General features: G+C 41.5%; 1 protein-coding gene across 5 annotated transcripts in view; it reads left to right on the top strand.

Annotated features, from left to right (window-relative positions):
- prkag2a (protein kinase, AMP-activated, gamma 2 non-catalytic subunit a) overlaps window positions 1-17,419 on the top strand; it is a 441,088-nt gene extending 423,669 nt beyond the window's left edge. For 4 of the 5 annotated variants that reach the window (XM_072576269.1, XM_072576267.1, XM_072576271.1 and 1 more), the window contains 5 exons: window positions 568-733; window positions 3,937-3,974; window positions 4,348-4,494; window positions 10,652-10,745; window positions 15,767-17,419. In XM_072576269.1, coding sequence (XP_072432370.1) covers window positions 568-733; window positions 3,937-3,974; window positions 4,348-4,494; window positions 10,652-10,745; window positions 15,767-15,798 — 477 coding nt within the window. In that variant the 3' untranslated portion in view covers window positions 15,799-17,419. Of the gene's footprint in view, window positions 1-567; window positions 734-3,936; window positions 3,975-4,347; window positions 4,495-10,651; window positions 10,812-15,766 lie in introns of all 5 variants that reach the window. The other variant, XM_072576268.1, reaches the window with a different exon arrangement.
- The last annotated feature ends 209 nt before the right edge of the window (window positions 17,420-17,628 follow it).

Genomic DNA, 17,628 nt, shown 5'->3' on the forward strand with positions numbered 1-17,628 from the left:
TGCAGCTTGTATGGGATCCCTATCTGCAGTAGTCCAGCTGTGAAAATGCTGAGGGTGGTGTCCTTAAGTAACTAGAAACAAATCTATGAATAGGTGTTTGGTAGTAGAGCGTTCGAGTACATTGAATATATGTACAGTTTCTCCACTTATAATGTATAAGAGGAGAATGCTGAATAGTTGGCAAGTAGACTGCTAGAGGCATTGCCACAAAGGATGCACCAGTTTACAATGACTGACAGTTAAATACCAAGTCTTATTTAAATTTTAAACCAGAAAGGTTGACTCTGATTGATCAAGGTATTGTCCTCAGAATTAAAGCAACAAAGCAAGACAGTTATTTTGTTGAGATGGAGCAGGTGCAGTGTGTGTAGATGTTATTTCTGACTGCAAGGAACCAGGCCCTGTCTCTTATAGTTAGGTCGCTTCCAGTACATGCAAGTGGGTCACACTGCCAGCCCGACTGATGATCCTAAGTTGGTTGTCAGCCTAATATTTTGCACATCTTCAATTATCCAGTTAAATATTCTCCAATTTGTAGTAAATAATTTTCCTTTTGGGATCCGACAGGTCTCTGAGATGCCAAAGCCCGCCTTTATGAAGAAAACGCTGGAGGAACTAGGGATAGGAACATACCTTAATATTGCCTTTATCCATCCAAACACTCCAATTATTAAAGCGCTGAGTATATTTGTGGAAAGAAGGGTTTCTGCCTTGCCGGTCGTGGATGAGTCAGGTTTGTACAACTCCTGTGTGTATGACTTATTCAGACGTGTAGTGTTGTCAATGATTTAAAAATAAACAAAAGCAGCCTATGTTGCTGTCCATGACTTTGAGCAAGACGATGTACTGAGTTCTGATGAATGATTGCACATGAAAAGTTAATCCATTTTTCTCTTTACAGATACTAGTTTTGTTTTCTGTTGCTCCTTTATATGATTTTTAAATTTGAAATATATGCTGTTTTTAAGTTATTCATTACCCGATGCTACTTGAACAATACCTTGTTTGGTGTTGTGTGTTATTTGTAAAAGCCACCATTTTGTGCTGCATTGCAAGTAATGCATCCCTGTTGTTCATATTTGCAGCTTTTCAAAAGTAATTCAAAGTTCACTTAGAGTCATAGAGATGTACAGCACGGAAACAGATCCTTTGGTCCAACTCGTCCATGCCGACCAGATATCCCAACCCAATCTAGCCCCATTTGCCAGCACTTGGCCCATATCCCTCCAAACCCTTCTGATTCATATACCCATCCAGATGTCTTTTAAATGTTGCAATTGTACCAGCCTCCACCACTTCCATACACGCACCACCTTCTGCGTGAAAAAGTTGCCCCTTAGGTCTCTTTTATATCTTTCATCTAGCACCCTAAACCTATGCCCTCTAGTTCTGGACTCCACCACCCCAGAGAAAAGACCTTACCTTGTCTATTTACTCTATCCATGCCCCTCATGATTTTATAAACCTCTGTGAGGTCACCCCTCAGCCTTGGATGCTCCAGGGAAAGCAGCTTCTCCCTCTCGCTCAAATCCTCCAACCCTAGTAATATCCTTGTAAATCTTTTCTGAACCCTTTCAAGTTTCACAACATCCTTCTGATAGGAGGGAGACCAGAATTGCACACACTATTGATGAGAAGTGTGTGCATATTGAATGAGGATAAGTTTAGATTTGGCTACAATGCATTCACAGGTGATCAACTTGCCTAATTTCATTAGATCTCTTTAGGTTCAACCCTCCAGTATTTCAGTTAAATGAAAATTGGTCAGACAGGTATCGACAGTCAATGTTAACAATGACCAGTTAGGAATCAAGGCTGACCAGCTCCTACAGTTTCCAGCTACTGGATGGTAATCTGGACCAGGACTCCTGATTGATTCTTGCTGAAATACCTGAGACCCCTTTATTGTATCCACACAAGGACCAGGAATTGAACTCAAGACCTTCTCACACTCACTTGTTTTTGTTTCATGTGATGTGACCATCACACGCAAGGGGGCAACTCTGAGAATGATGGTGACCCCAGAGTGAGTTCAAGGATTTTGATTCAGTGATGATGTGCCTGCTTGAAGAGGGGCTTGTAAATGGTGATATTCCATTGTTGCTTGCTCATTTGGATGGTAGGGATCCCCTGTTTGGGAGATGCTTTCGAAGGTGGGTTGGCAGGCTGAGCACTAGTTCTCCACTAAATGCGGATTTTATTTGCCAAGCTGTTATGGTCAAAGTGACACTCTACGCTGTCTTCAGCAAGAAACACTTGGGACTATATGTTGTATTGAATCTGACAGAATGCACTTCAGCTTGCAATGTTTGGATTAAACAGCAGAGGTCCTTGCTGTTCTATTATTGCACCAATTCAAATGTATCACCTGTTTCTTGCACCAGAATTAAATATGTTACTTAAGACTGCTCTTTTCTTTCATGAACTTGCTATGGTAGGCATCCAGGAAAAGATTAACAGGTGCCAGTCTCGGCAAAGTTTGAAGATAATTCTGCTTAAGTATATCAGGGGAAATCATAGAATCCCTACAATGTGGAAGCAGGCCATTCAGTCCATCGAGTTTACACCAACACTGTGAAGAGCATCCCAACCAGACCACCCTATCCCTGTAACCCTGCATGGTCTACTGCTAACCCACCTAGCCTGAACATCCCTGGACACTATGGGTAATTTAGCATGGCTAGTCCATCTAACCTGCACATCTTTGGATTGTGGGAGGAAACCGGTGTATCCAGAGGAAACCCACACAGGCACAGGGAGAATGTGCAAACTCAACACACAATTACTCGAGGCTGGAATTGAACCTAGGTCCCTTGGGATGTGAGGCAGCAGTGCTAACCTCTGAGCTACTGTGCTGCCTCGAGATGATGGTATAATGGTAATCCAGAATCTCAGGTTACTGTTTTGGTTTTAAAGGTTGAAATACCACCATGACAGATGGTGAAATTTACATTCAGTAAAATTCTGGAACCCAACGAGTACACAACCACTATTGATTGATTGATTTTTTTTTGAAAAAGAAAAAATCCATCTGGGCTCTACCTTGTTCACTAATATCCTTCAGGGAAGGAAACCTGCCATCCTTCCTTTGTCTGGCCTACATATTTCTGCAGATTCACAGCAATGTGATTGACTGACTCTAAACTGTCCTCTGGGCAATTAGAGGTGGCAATAAAATCTAATCCTGCAAGCAACACCTGCATCAATTTTATTTAAAAGCTTTCCTTTTGTGTCGGAAAAAAACCTTGTGATGGGCGAAATTTCAATAATTGCTGGTGTTCAATATAACGTCAAAATCAGTTGATCATCAGATTAGCACCAGATTGGCACTTTTTGATCTTCAAAAGTGAATTGATTTTAAGTACCTGCTGTAATACGATTTGTGGCATTTGTTCCTAATACTTCATGTTTACACGCACCTATATCTTTCACCTGACATCAGCTCTCCATCAGCCATTTGTTCTGCATATCTGCTACAATTTTTTGAAATAGATCAAGGACTCTTACCACTCATAATATGACTACAAGAAGATATTTAGCTGATTTATTCAGTTGAATAACCTGATGTGAGTTGTGAAAACTAAGCGATTTAAGAGCGAGCTACAGGTATCTCGACAGTTTTTTGAAAAAGATGTAAGCATCTCTAAGTAGATCTAATCAGTGCCAGAAACACAAACAGTCAAGGCAATTGATTTCAAGCTTTATTGCCTGTCAAAGGTCGAGCAAAATTATTATCAAGTGGCATTTGCTTGTGTTCAATCGTTATTAAGATAATTTGTTTCGAATGCCTAATGTAATTTATTTGAACAACAGAAATATCTTGGTGCTGGGGCGATTGGTTCATTGATCCAGTAAAGGGCAGTGGAACTGCATTCTTACAACATAAAATGTTATATCCCAGTCAATCATCTGAGTTCACTTATTTTTCTTTTACAGGAAAGGTTGTAGATATTTATTCCAAATTTGATGTTATAGTAAGTACAGTTTTCACTTCCAATGCATGAATTTTTTTATCATATGCCTTCTATAGCAGCTATAAATTTTGCCGCCATTCTGAATATAATTAGCTCTTTCGTTATTAACTTTTTTGACACTCGATTTTGTGGATACATTTCTGATGTTTTAAAAGATTGCAGGCTGCATTACCAACCAGATTTGACCAGAACCTAATTTGTTGACGACTAACATTGTGTTGAACTGTTGAATTGTTACTTGCAGTTGATGTCACCCAATTTCTGTTTGGATTTTTGAGCAAATTATAAATCACATGAACTTTCACATATTTTCTCTCAAGCCTTAAAGAATTTGAGCGTTTCATGTTAAACCAAGTTAATTTTCCTTGCTCAGAATCTTGCTGCTGAGAAGACATACAATAATCTGGATATCACTGTAACCCAGGCACTGCAACACCGCTCGCAGTATTTTGAAGGGGTCGTGAAGTGTCACAGAATGGAAGCACTGGAGACAACAGTGGACAGAATAGTCAAAGCTGAGGTAGGGACACATTTTAGACTGATCTTTGCCTAGTATGTAAAGAGCATGAAGAAGCCATTTGGCTCAAGAGGTCTGTATTAGTGTTTATGTTCCACAGGAGCCATCCCCTACCTCTCTTCATGTAACTATATTAACATAAATGGGAAAAAGGAAGAGACTATATGTTTATCCAGCTTTTCCTAAGGTGGTTTATTCAATGTGGGTATTATTGGCTAGGTCAGCATGCATTCCCAATGATTTCCGTGGAGAAGATGGTGGTGAAGTGCCTCCTTGAACCGTGGCAATTCTTTAGATGTAGGTGCAACAGCAGTGTTAGAAAGAGAATTCTACAATTTTGACCTGGTGACAATGAAGGAATGGCAATATACTTACATGTAAAAATATTGTGTAGCTTGGAGGGGAATTTGCATGTGGTATTGTTGCGATGCATCTGATGCCCTTGACCCTCTAAGTGGTAGGGCTAGTTGGTTTGGAAAGTGCTTTTGAAGGAGCCTGGGTGAGTCATGGCAGTGTACCTTGTAGATGGCACATGGCTACCGCAATGCATTCGTTGTGAAGGGAGTGAATGCTGGTCATGGTGGATGGGGTGCAGATCAAGAGGCTGCTTTACCCTTTCTGGATGAGCTTCTTGAGAGCTGTTGGAGCTGCACCCATCCAGTTGATTTGAACTTTGTGGATAGTGTACAGGCTTTGAGGAGACAGAATGTGAACTATTGTCCTCAAAACCCTGAGCCTCAGGCCTGTTATTTACGCTCGTATAAGTGTATGACTAATCCAGTTCAGTTTCTGGGTTAGAGTGGTGCTGGAAAAGGACAGCAGGTCAGGCAGCGTCAGAGGAGCAGGAAAATCGACATTTCGGGCAAAAGCCCACAACAGGGAATCTAACAGTCATCTCTTGACATTCTAAGGCATTGATGTTCCATAAAACCAGTGTCTTTGGGTTTATCATTGACCAGATACTGAACTGGGCAGAGGTGGGTACTGCAGATGCTGGAGATTAGAGTGATGCTGGAAAATCACAGCAGGTCCGGCAGCATCCAAGGAGCAGGAAAATTGACGTTTCGGGACTCCTAATGAAGGACTTTTGCCTGAAACGTTGATTTTCCTGCTCCTCGGATGCTGCCTGACCTGTGCTCTAGCATCTGCAGTATCCACCTCCGTCCAGTTCAGTTTCCGGCCAATGATAACCCCCAAGATGTTGGTATTATGGAATGTCAAGAGGTGATTGGTAGATTCCCTGTTGTTGAAGATGGTAATGTCCTGGCACTTATGTAGTGCAAATTTTACTCCTTACTTATTTCAGCCTTGAATGTTCTCCAGATCTTGCTGTATGTGGGCACGGCCTGTTTCAGTATCTGAGGACTCATGAATGGTTATGAACATTGTGCAGTCATCAATGAATATCCTAATTTCTGACTTTATGATGGAAGGAATGTCTTTGATGAAGCAGCTGAAGATTATTGGGCCTCACACACTACCCTGAGGAACTCCTGCAGAAATGCCCTGGGGCTGAGTTGATTGACCTCCAATAACCAGTATCATCTTCCTCTTTGCTGGATATCATTCCAACCACTGGGGAGTTCCCCCAATTGCCGTTGACTCCAGTTTTGCCAAAGCTCCTTAATGCCATGCTTAAGCAAGTATGGCCTCACTACGAAGAGCAGTCACTAGTTCCACAGCTGGAGTTCAGCTCTCCAGTCTATATTTACATCAAAGCTGTAATGACATCTGGAACTGAGTGGTCCTGGCAGAACCTAACCTGATCGTCAGTGAGCAGTCTATTCCTTGATAGCATCCATTCCGTCACTTTATTGATGATCAAGAGCAGGTTGGTTGATTGGGTGATAGTTGACCAGGTTAGCTGTAGACAGGACATGCCTGGACAATTTTCCACGTTGTTTGGTAGATGCCAGTGTCGCAGCTGTACAGGAGCAGCTTGGCTGGGGGTAAGGCTGGTTCTGGAGCAAATCTTCAGTACTATTGCTGGAATGTTATTGGGGCTCATCGCCTTTACAAAAGGCAGTGCCCCAGCCAGTTCATAATATTATGTGGAGTGAGTTGAACTGACTGAAGATTAAGATCTGTATAGAAGAGGCCCTTCTGCCCATCAAATCTCCACCAACAAAAAAACATCCACGCTGGTCTCAAATTTTTAGCATGTGGCCCTTTGCCTTGGAAGTTGTGGCATTTCAAATGCTCATCCGTGTACGTACCGAACCTTCCAGACAGCACATTCAGATTCCCACACCCTCTGGGTGGTTTAAAAAAAAAATTACTTCAAATCCCCTGTAAACCTCCTGCCCTTCACCTTAAAATTATACGTCCTCTTTATTGACTGTTGAACTAAATGGGAGAGCTGCTTTCTATCTGACCTGTCCATGCCCCTCATAACCTTCTCCACCTCAATCAGGTCCCTGCCTCAGCCTTCTCTGATCTAACCTGAGCTTATCCAGCCTCCCTTCATACCTAAGTGCTGTATCCCAAACAACATCTGTGGATAGCATCCCAACATCCCTTTGTTCCTCTGAAATGCCGAAGATAAATATTTCAGTCTTACCTTCTGCACTCTTGTTCTGGGAGTCTCCCCATGTTTGAGGATAGGGATATTTTATGGAGCTTTTACCTCCTATTGCTGTTATTGTCCACCACCATCCCCGACTGGCTATGATAGAACTTCAGAGCTTTGATCTAATCCACTGGTTTTGTGCAATCACATAGACTTATCAATTTCTTGCTGCTTCTGCAGTTGGCTGTGTAGTTACTCCTGTGTTGTAGCTTCATCACATTAACACCTCATATTTAGCTGCCCGCTGCTGCTCCTGACATGCATTGCTCCACTGAACCAGGATTGATTACAGGATTGATAGAATGGTGGCTATGCTAGGCCATGAAGTTGTCCATTATTTTTGATCATTATTCTGCTATTGATGTCCCACAGCACCAGAGCCCAGTTTTGAGTTGCTTTTCTGTTTAACAACATTCCCATCTATCACTTTGATGGTGTCACAATATTGTGGAGGGCATCCTCCGTGTAAAGACATGACTTTGTCTCCAGCATGAAGGCGTGTCCATCACTCCTACCATTACTGTCACTGCATTTTCAGCAGCCAGATTGTTTCCTCCTTCCCTCCCTGCCACAGAGTCCTCAAAAGACTGTCTATTAGGACTTGGTCAATTCTAAGCCACTCTTAATGATGGGCGTTTATGTCCCTCACCTTGAGTACATTCTGCTCCTTTGCCACACTGTGTTTGCTCCAAGTAGTGTTCAACGTAAAGGAGTACTGATTCATCAGCTGAGTAGGTGGTAGTCAACAGGAGGTTTCTTGATGTCATGGAATTTCATGGTTTCCAGAGATTTAGAGTTGATGCTCAGGACAACTCCTTTCTGACTGTAGGGCACTGTACTGTCATGTGCTGCTGGAGTGACATACCCAAGGACGATGATGGTAGTATCTGGGACGTTGTAAAGTATGATTCCGTAAATATGACTGTCAGGTTGTCGCTTCAGGAGTCTGTGTGACAGTCCTCCCAATTTTGGCACGAACTGTGGTATTGGGAAGGAGTAAAGTTACTTAGGCTGTGTTTGCTGTTGTCATTTCTCATGCTTGCTTTGATGGTCCGTGGTGGTCCATTCAGTTTCATTCCTTTGTTTAGACTTTGTAGTAGTTTGTTAGAATTGAGTGCCTTGCTAGGCCATTTCAGAAGACACTTGAGGACACTGCTCTGTCTGGAGTCGCATAAAGGCCAGATTGGATAGTTTGGCAGATTTCCTTCCCAAAGGAACACTAGTGAACCAGAAAGGTTTTTATGTCATTCAGTAATGATTACATGGTCACCAATGGCTAGCATTTTAATTCCACATTTTATTAAATACAGATTTCACCATCTGGCTTGGCAGGATTTGATTCTGCAGAACGCTAGAGTCATATAGATGTACAGCATGGAAACAGATCCTTCGGTCCAACCCGTCCATGCCGACCAGATATCCCAACCCAATCTAGTCCTACCTGCCAGCACCCGGCCCATAACCCTCCAAACCCTCCTTATTTATATACCCATCCAAATGCCTCTTAAATGTTGCAATTGTACCAGCCTCCACCACATCCTCTGGCAGCTCATTCCATACACATACCACCCTCTGCGTGAAAAAGTTGCTCCTTAGGTCTCTTTTATATCTTTCCCCTCTCACCCTAAACCTATGCCCTCTAGTTCTGGACTCCCTGACCCCAGGGAAAAGACTTTGTCTATTTACCCTATCCATGCCCCTCATCATTTTGTAAACCTCTATAAGGTCATCCCTCAGCCTCTGACGCTCCAGGGAAAACAGCCCCAGCCTGTTCAGCCTCTCCCTATAGCTCAGATCCTCCAACCCTGGCAACATCCTTGTAAATCTTTTCTGAACCCTTTCAAGTTTCACAACATCTTTCCGATAGGAAGGAGACCAGAATTGCATGCAATATTCCAACAGTGGCCTAACCAATGTCCTGTACAGCCGCAACATGACCTCCCAACTCCTGTATTCAATACTCTGACCAATAAAGGAAAACATACCAAACACCGCCTTCACTATCCTATCTACCTGCGACTCCAGTTTCAAGGAGCTATGAACATGCATATGGGATTCTGGGTTACTAGTCCAGTGACCTTCCCCCTGTGTCACCACCACAATAATCCTGATGCCAATTGCATCAACTATTCTGTGTCCCCTTCATATCTCTACAATCTCATCCAGTTCTAAGATATCTGTGCCCCTCTAATTCCAGCCTCTTGATCATGTCTGATTTTAATTGCTGTTCATCTAATAGCTAGGCCTTCAGTTGCCTAGGCCCTAAGCTCTGGAATTGCCTCCTTAAACTTCCTACCTCTCTACCACTTTTTGAGATAATCTTTAAAACTTATCATATTGTCCAAGCTTTTGGTCATCTGACCTAATGTTTCTTCGGTGATTCGGTTTCATAATTTATATTCCTGGTGTAAGATGTCCCAAGGCATTTTATGTTAAAGGCATTGTATATAAATTTAATTTGTTTTTGTGGTAGCCAGTTCTATATTTTTATTCTGGATGCAGCAGTTTCTCCTTTGTTCCCCATTAGATTTCTGAGTGATGCCTGACCCCAAGTTTTGGTTTTAGCACCTAGTTTTGGTTGCCTGTGTACATGGAAACCTCTTTCAATTTCCACTCAATCAAACTCTTTCTCAATTGCAGGGACCTCTGTAAGGTCACCCAATAGCCTTTGTTTCACAAACGAGCCCCAGTCTATTCATAGTTTTTCATTATAGACTTGACTTCTCCGTTCTAGAAAATGTTTTAGTATCTGCTGCAATGCTTCCATATCCTGTTTATAATATGGAGACAAGAACTCTAGGACATAGTGCTTCAACTCTGGTATAACCAAGGTCAAAAATGTGCCCAAGTCTTTCCAGGTCTTTGGAGTTCATGGTAAACATTTTGGTTGTGCATTTCCTCATATCAGCTTCATTTTTTTGTTCCTCTAACTATGCTAAATTTGATCTGATTGTGATTTTAGTTGCTAACAAGATAGTTCAAAATCTTGCCACACAAATTTTTGCAAAGCAAATATTTTTCTTGTGCTTTACACCTGAGTGGTAAATAACTTTGTTAACATACCAATGAAGATATTATTTCCCTTCTATCTCACTGCAGTGGCTATAGGTTTTAAGTCCCAGACCGGGTGATGTTTAAATTTGACAGCTGTACAGATGTCTGACTTGTCTTCTGTATAAACCAGATAACTATCTGTGGTGTGTTTCATAACCAAATAAGGGCTACGTGCACGAAGGAAGAAATTAGTTGTTAACAGCCAAGATGTGTCAGTAATAGTCGGGTATTTGTGAGAGTTGTTAGATGTTGCGTTTATTTCTTTTAAATGTCCTCAACTCTAAACATTTGGAGTCCATTAAATTCTTCTGGTTCTCCTGTGCTTGACTTGGTGAATTAGAATAAGAATTATTTTGATTATTTCATGGAAAATATGAAATGTTTTAAGACTTTTTGACTTGATTTTTAATTAATTTAAATTTGAGCTTCCCCTGAAGACCCAGTGTTTGTTGTTGCCATGGGAAGTCTTGGCTGTTGCTTCATTGTTGCAGTTGCTTGGATTTGGGTTTTAACTTGTGATTTTCTTTTGTCTTTTAGGTTCATCGGCTCGTAGTAGTTGATGAAAAGGAAAGTATTGTGGGAATCGTGTCATTGTCCGACATTCTGCAGGCTCTTGTTCTCACCCCAGCAGGTATAGATGCACAATATTCCTAATCTCCTGGACTCTGACCTCTGACCCCTTCCTCTAGGCACTCAGGTAGGGTACACCAGGGCATGTACCCGCTCAGCTTGATGAAGAGCATTGGCTGCTGGAATCCCCTTTGCTATCTGCTGATTTGCCTAAGCAGCTTTTGGCATGGTCAGTATGGCTGAATATGCAGGTGCTTTTGAGGCTGTACAATTTTATTTTGCCAACAGTATACTGAGAATTTTGAATGGGTAACTGAAACAAGTGTGTTCAGTAACGGTGCGTGCTGTGCTTCAGAATGGGCAATGCCCCCCAGGCCATGAGTTGCAAAGTTGTATTTGGGTATGTCGTCTCTGATCACAGACAGCATGGAATTCTACTGCATTTGTTATCATGTTAGTGATTCAAAAAAACTTACATTTTTGTATCATTCACTCCAAGTATTTACTTAAGGCAGGTAGTTAGAGTATTTGGGCGCTGTTTGCCAGAGCCAAAGGATCAGGAACGAGTAAAAGCACAGTCAGAAAATTTTAAAGGCAGGGTGTTGGTGATAGGGTGAAGTTAGTGAAAGAGGGTGCTCCAGCAGATGGGAATAAGGTCATGAGAAATGGACCTTTGGCAGAGGTCAGAACAGAAACATGAGTGGAGTCTGGAAATGATGATCCCATCAGAGAACTTGAAGGTGAAGACCAGAAACTTATTGATTAGATCCTATCTACCTTCCCTTGGATAAAAAAAGAGAACCGGAAATGACATCACCCACCTTTAAGAAACCAGCACCTATAGAGAGGCTGGGCATACCACCAGCGCTTCACTGGTAACTCTCACTGTTGTTACCTAGTCATGGTGACAAAACGTCTGAAAACAAATCTTCAAGCTCAGCGAGCTAACTTACATACTTATCATCAACCTGAGCTACAAATCTTCTCAAAAATCATGAACAAGACACTTGTTCTACTAGAGTTCAGGAGGCTGATGGAGTTTGATGGGGACAGGCAGGTGTGGGTATAAGTAAAAAGATCACCTTGTCATTCTTGAATGGATGAAGCAAACAGACTGTCAGAAACAAATTATCAAATAAGATTTCAATCTTGGGATATTTGGCACAAAGCTGGTGTGTTATGGTGATAAAAAGACATGATCCCAGTCCAGGATGTGAGATATAGTAAACTCAGGGTTCAGAAGGCACAGTGGAACTCTTAAGACATGCTGCAGTTTGCAGGAGCTAAAAAGTAACTAGTGTGAAGCAAATTACAATTCTGTGTTGATATTAAGTAAAAACATAAGGAAGCTGCTGATTTGGGCACACTTATCATCCACATATTTTGAATTTGACGAATATATCATTGCTATGGCCATGAATTTCCGTACTAATTTAAAAGTACTTTGTCTAACAAACACATTTCACTGGCACTAAATAATCGCTTGATGAGATAATCGCTTGCATGGAATCAGGATGGAAGCACTAGTACACTGCATGTGTCTAAATAGAGGGGCAATTCCGATTTAATACTACAATTAACGCTGACAAAAAGCATGACCAATAAAAGCTGTTTGCTACCAAATGCCTTATTTGTATTTAGATTGCAGCCTTGCCTCCCCTTTGTGAATCCCTCAATGATTTTAGTTTCCTTTCAATGAAAATCAGAGAGAGGGAACTCAAGATTGTGACATTTTCTTTTGCTCTTTCTGATATCAGTGAGGAAGACTGCCCTCTGTTGTATTATCAGTACAAGCATTTTGTCATTAATCAAATATAACCCTTGAGCCATTTGTTGAAAGTCTAGCTTCAGTTCAGCAGTCTGTGACTGTGCAGTGTGGAAAACCCAGTTTATGGAGGTGGGGGTTCCCAATTTATGAACATCTGACATACGAATACTAATGCTTACAAATGCTATCCCATACAGAGGTATAATTTTAAAAACCTAACATTTCCTGCACTTATGAACAGCTGCTTTATATTATCCTGCAGACAAATCAACTTTCAAACAGACTCCAGAAAGGAACCCATTCACAACCTATAGACTGGCTTGCACTGTGATTGTTAGTGTTTGAACACTGGTGTCTGTGGACATATGGTCAAGAGCAATGAGCTGACAGGATAGCAGATTTGTATTCTTGTCGATATCAAAATCTGAAAGATAGAATGTGTTTCAGTAAATGCCACTTAAAGGTGAGAGAAAAAAAACTGCAGAAGCTCGAGTCCAAAGCAGACAGGCAGGAGGCTGGAAAAACACAGCAAGCCAGGCAGCATCAGGAGGTGGAGAAGTCAACATTCTGGGTGTAACCCTTCTTCAGGACTGGGGGTGGATGGCGGGGGCTGGGTGGTGAGGTGGGGATAGGTGAAGACAGGGAGAGTGTACGACCTGGTTGGTCAATGGGAAGAATGAATCCGGTTGGTGGAAGGGAGGGGGGAGGGGCTGGGTAGGGAGTTGGGGAATGGAAAGGGAGGTTATTTGAATTTGAAGAACTCAACGTTGAGTTGTCTGGGCTGTATGCTACCCAAGCGGAATATGAGGTGTTGTTCCTCCAATTTGCGCTGTGGTTCATTGAGACAAAGGAGTAGGCCAAGGGTGGTCATGTTGGAAAGGGAGTAGGAAGGGGAATTGAAATGGGCGGTGAATAGGAGGTCCGGTCAGCCCCTGTGGGCCCAGCTGAGACACTCGGCAAACCGTGCCCTGAGTTTACATTTGGTCTCCCTGATGTAGAGAAGACCACATTGGGAGCACCTGATGCAGTAAACCAGGTTGGGAGAGAGGCAGGTGAAGCTCTGTCTCACCTGGAAGGACTGTTTGGGGCCCTGGATGGAGCGGGGGGGTGGGGAAGAGAGGTGGTCGCAGGTTTTGCATCTTTTCCAGTTGCAGGGGAAAGTACTTGGGGGCTTTGGTGGGGAGGGTGGCACAAACCAAGGACTGTCAAAGGGAACAGTTCTTCTGGAAAGCTGAGGGGGTTAGGGAGGGGAAGATGTTCTTGGTGGTGGGGTCTAGTTGGAATTGGCGGAAGGAAGATGCATTGAATGCAGAGACTGTTGGGGTGATAGGTGAGGACAGGGAAGTCTCTGCATTTATTATCTGGACATTTCTATCTTCATATTTTGAGATTCATAATTCAGATGGATGTTGTGCCTTAATCTTTGATTTCTCAGATTACTGTTAGTACTGTTAGCTAGTTAGGAGAATTGCATAAGAAGCATTGTTACAGCTAATGGGCAGAGCACTGGCAATGCAGGCCCTCTGTCCCCAGAATCATCACAAAAGTTAAAAATGTTATCAAAGTTCATTGTCAGATAGCATCGGACCAGGGCTATGTATTTAACAAGAGCTGCTATTTATTAATATGTAAAATAATAAATAGATTCTAACTGCAGATAAACAGTCATGCACTGTTGACATATAACTCTACCAGTTAAAACTCGAACTCCTTTCTAAAACTCCCCGAAACACACAGTCAAAATGACATTGGTGTTTTTGGTGGAGGGAGAAAATACTGGGGAAGACGTTTAATAGCGCCAGTCAACAGGATGTGTTGGGATGATCCTTTAACTGCCAGGAATCTGTTCTTCCATTTCTCCTCTTCATCTTCACATGAAGCACAGGATTATTACTCTGACTGCAAAGTCTTTGTTACTGGTTAAAGGCCTAACCTTACAGCAACTAGTGAGGGAAAATAAACTGGCTTCCATCAGGCTGTAGATATTTTACTGGAGAGAAAGCGAGAGAGGTGCACCATCTGCCCTTGCAGTAGTCCCATTATCATTCACACATGCATGAGCTGTCAGTTACCCAATAGCCAATCAGATGGTTGTTGTCAGGATGATGGCATTTGTCATCTACAAACCATGCAGCAACTGTTTCTGGCCAAATTGCACTTTGTACACACCCACCGGCACTAGATGATTCACTGATCTTATATAAAAAAGGTCATGGGCAATCTTCAGTATCCAATAAATAGAAAATTTGTAATTCTGTTAGCTCAGATAAATTGGAGGCGTTGGATTCAGATTTACTTTCTCATCTCATGACCATGGGTAGGTTATTATTATTTAGCAGGTAAAAACAATGACTGCAGATGCTGAAAATCAAATACTGGATTAGTGGTGCTGGAAGAGCACAGCAGTTCAGGCAGCATCCAACGAGCAGCTCCTCGTTGGATGCTGCCTGAACTGCTGTGCTCTTCCAGCACCACTAATCCAGTATTATTATTTAGCGTAGAGGTTTAATTGTGCATTATTAGCAACAACAAAGCTTTCATTTATTATTATTATTATTATTATTATTATTATTATAGTGTTTTTAAAGTATGTCTCCATGGTCTCTCATTGAGGAGGACAAGCTGCAGAAGAGGGCATTAGTAGAAATGACCAAAAGTTTGATCAAGATGGATATTAAGGAGGATTCTAAAAGAGGAGAGGGGAGTAATGTTCCAAGTTGGTAACCGGTCTCCTGTTTTGCCAGGTGCTTTTATTGTATCCAGGAACATGTGCACTGTGTCTCAGCACATTGACAGTGCACAGCATTTATTTTCTTTTTAACGAGACATTTTTCTGGATGTCTGTTTGCTTGCTGAGCAGAAAAGTTCATTTCCAGAAGTTTCGTCACTTTACTAGGTGATATCTTCAGTGGGTCTCTGGGCGACACAATGCTGAAACTTGCTGTTTTCTATTTATATGTTTGGGTTTCTTTGGGTTGGTGATGTCATTTCCTGTGGTGAACACACAGAGTTAGACCCCATCTACTACCCCCTGAGAAAAAGAACCGGAAGTGACTTTGCCACAGGAAATGACATCACCAACCCAAAGAAACCCAAACATATAAATAAAAAGCAGGAATGTTCAGCATTGCTTCGCCTGAGCCCACTGAAGATGTTACCTAGTAGGGTAATAGAATGTCTGGAAATGAACCTTCTACCTCAGCGAGCAAACCTACATCCAAAACCTCAACTTGAGCTACAAATCTTCTCAAAACTCACAGACATTTTTCTCTTTCAGAAAAGTATATGACAAGCTTATGTTTTATAATTTACAGGTTCTATAAGAAAAGAAAGCATTACAGAATGACTGATTACAATGGGCATTGAAAGTGCTTGACAAAGAACTCTTTGAAGCTTCTTATTCTGTTCAGGACCAGATTGAATGCTGGCTACTACAGAGAAGAGAAGGCACATGTTTGTGAAATCAGGAAACTGAAACAGTTTAATCAAACACTGTAGCTCGATCTGATCAGTACTAGTGACAATATCTGACCTAAATTGGTGATCTTGCTCACTGAGTAGCTATGCAGATACAGCTGTAATGTTGCAATTAAGACTTTGACAGAATTTATTTTGCAAAAATATTAGCAACTGTACCTAAAAGATATTTTTAAACTATGCGTTAAAGCCAGAATGATTCATGTGGCTATTTATTTCAAGCAGTTTGTTGGTGGCTTTTCCAAGAGTTGGGTTGGCAACCAGCAAAGTTACTGTGTGAATTGTCATGAACGTTTCTAAACTTCAAAATCAGTTTGGACCTGCTGACACACACATTCTCCAGTTCAACACAGTAAGAAAACTGCTAACTGTACTGTACTGTAAATAGGAAGTTATTGAGGGAAAACGTGCCAGAGAAAGGTATATTTTTTGGTGTATGCAAATGTAAAATTATGTTTGTACGATTGCACTTGTAATTTTTTTGTAAATTATATTGTTTTCATATGGCTGCAAGGATGGGGGATTGTTTTTGTCCTTGTAAATGCACAAAGGCATGAAACTGACACTATATATATTGTAGACTTTTTTGTTTGAAAGGTGGGGAAAAGAAAGGGAATGAGACTTGGCTGTTCTGGAGATTCATTGGGGCATGAGAAGAAACACTTGGTTTGATGGCAAAACCTCATTAAAGTAATAATGCACTTTAAAAATGGACATTCATTAATTGTGTAGTGAATTCACACAAATGTGATGCAAGTTGAGATTTGCATTGGCCTCAGTCCAGCTGTGCAGTTTTGAAGAATCCCCCTGTAGGGGTAAAACTGACGCACAACTTCAAATTGCTGTGTGGGGGATCATTACCTCACAATAACTGTTTTTCCAGTGGAAGGTTTCTCCTGCAAATCTGATCTTGATGGGGGAGGTGAGGCTTTAGATTGAGGTTGCTGGATTTAATTACTTGGTTGGCTTTGAAACTTACACTCTCTTTCCTCTTTCCCCAGCCCCAAAAGGGTGACAAAAAATAATTAATCATTGGTGGTGATTCAGTAATGTCAGTGAATTCTGTATTTCCACTCTGTAAGGATTGTGTAATTAAAACATGAACGGGTGTATTTATGCCAGGAGTGTGCAGTATCTTTGAATACTTCACCAAAACTTGAAAAGTGTAAGGATGTTCTCCTGTAAGCAACTTTCATCTACAAATGCTTGGGCAGAGGACCTTTAGAAGTTTGCTCATACCAGTCCTAGTTTTATGTTCCCAGCCTTTTGATCTGGGTCGATGAAGTTTACATCACAATATTGGATTTTAAGTGCCATTAAATTTATTCAATCTAAAATTGATGTGAACTGAGTCTAAATGTAGCGTATTAAAACATCTTGTATCATACTTCGAATGCTGTCCTGCATTTCTTCAGTGCATTATCATATGTATACAGTATTGTACATCTTTAATGTTGAATAAACAAGATTTATTGCCAGGTGCAACTAAATGGCTTTTGCATTTTTTTTTGAGGTGGCCATAGCCACCATCACTGGTGCTCATCACTGCAGCAAGTACAATGTAAACAGGATGCAGTACTGGGGAGCAACACACAGGTTCACGCAGTAGCTCGTTTTTCATCATGCCTTTGACTATCAAGGGAACCAAACATTGTGGGAATATATCCTGTCAAGTCTCGCTCCAAGTAATACATACCTT

This window comes from Chiloscyllium punctatum, chromosome 8 (assembly GCF_047496795.1).
Source record: "Chiloscyllium punctatum isolate Juve2018m chromosome 8, sChiPun1.3, whole genome shotgun sequence".
NCBI classification, from domain to species: Eukaryota; Metazoa; Chordata; class Chondrichthyes; order Orectolobiformes; family Hemiscylliidae; genus Chiloscyllium; species Chiloscyllium punctatum.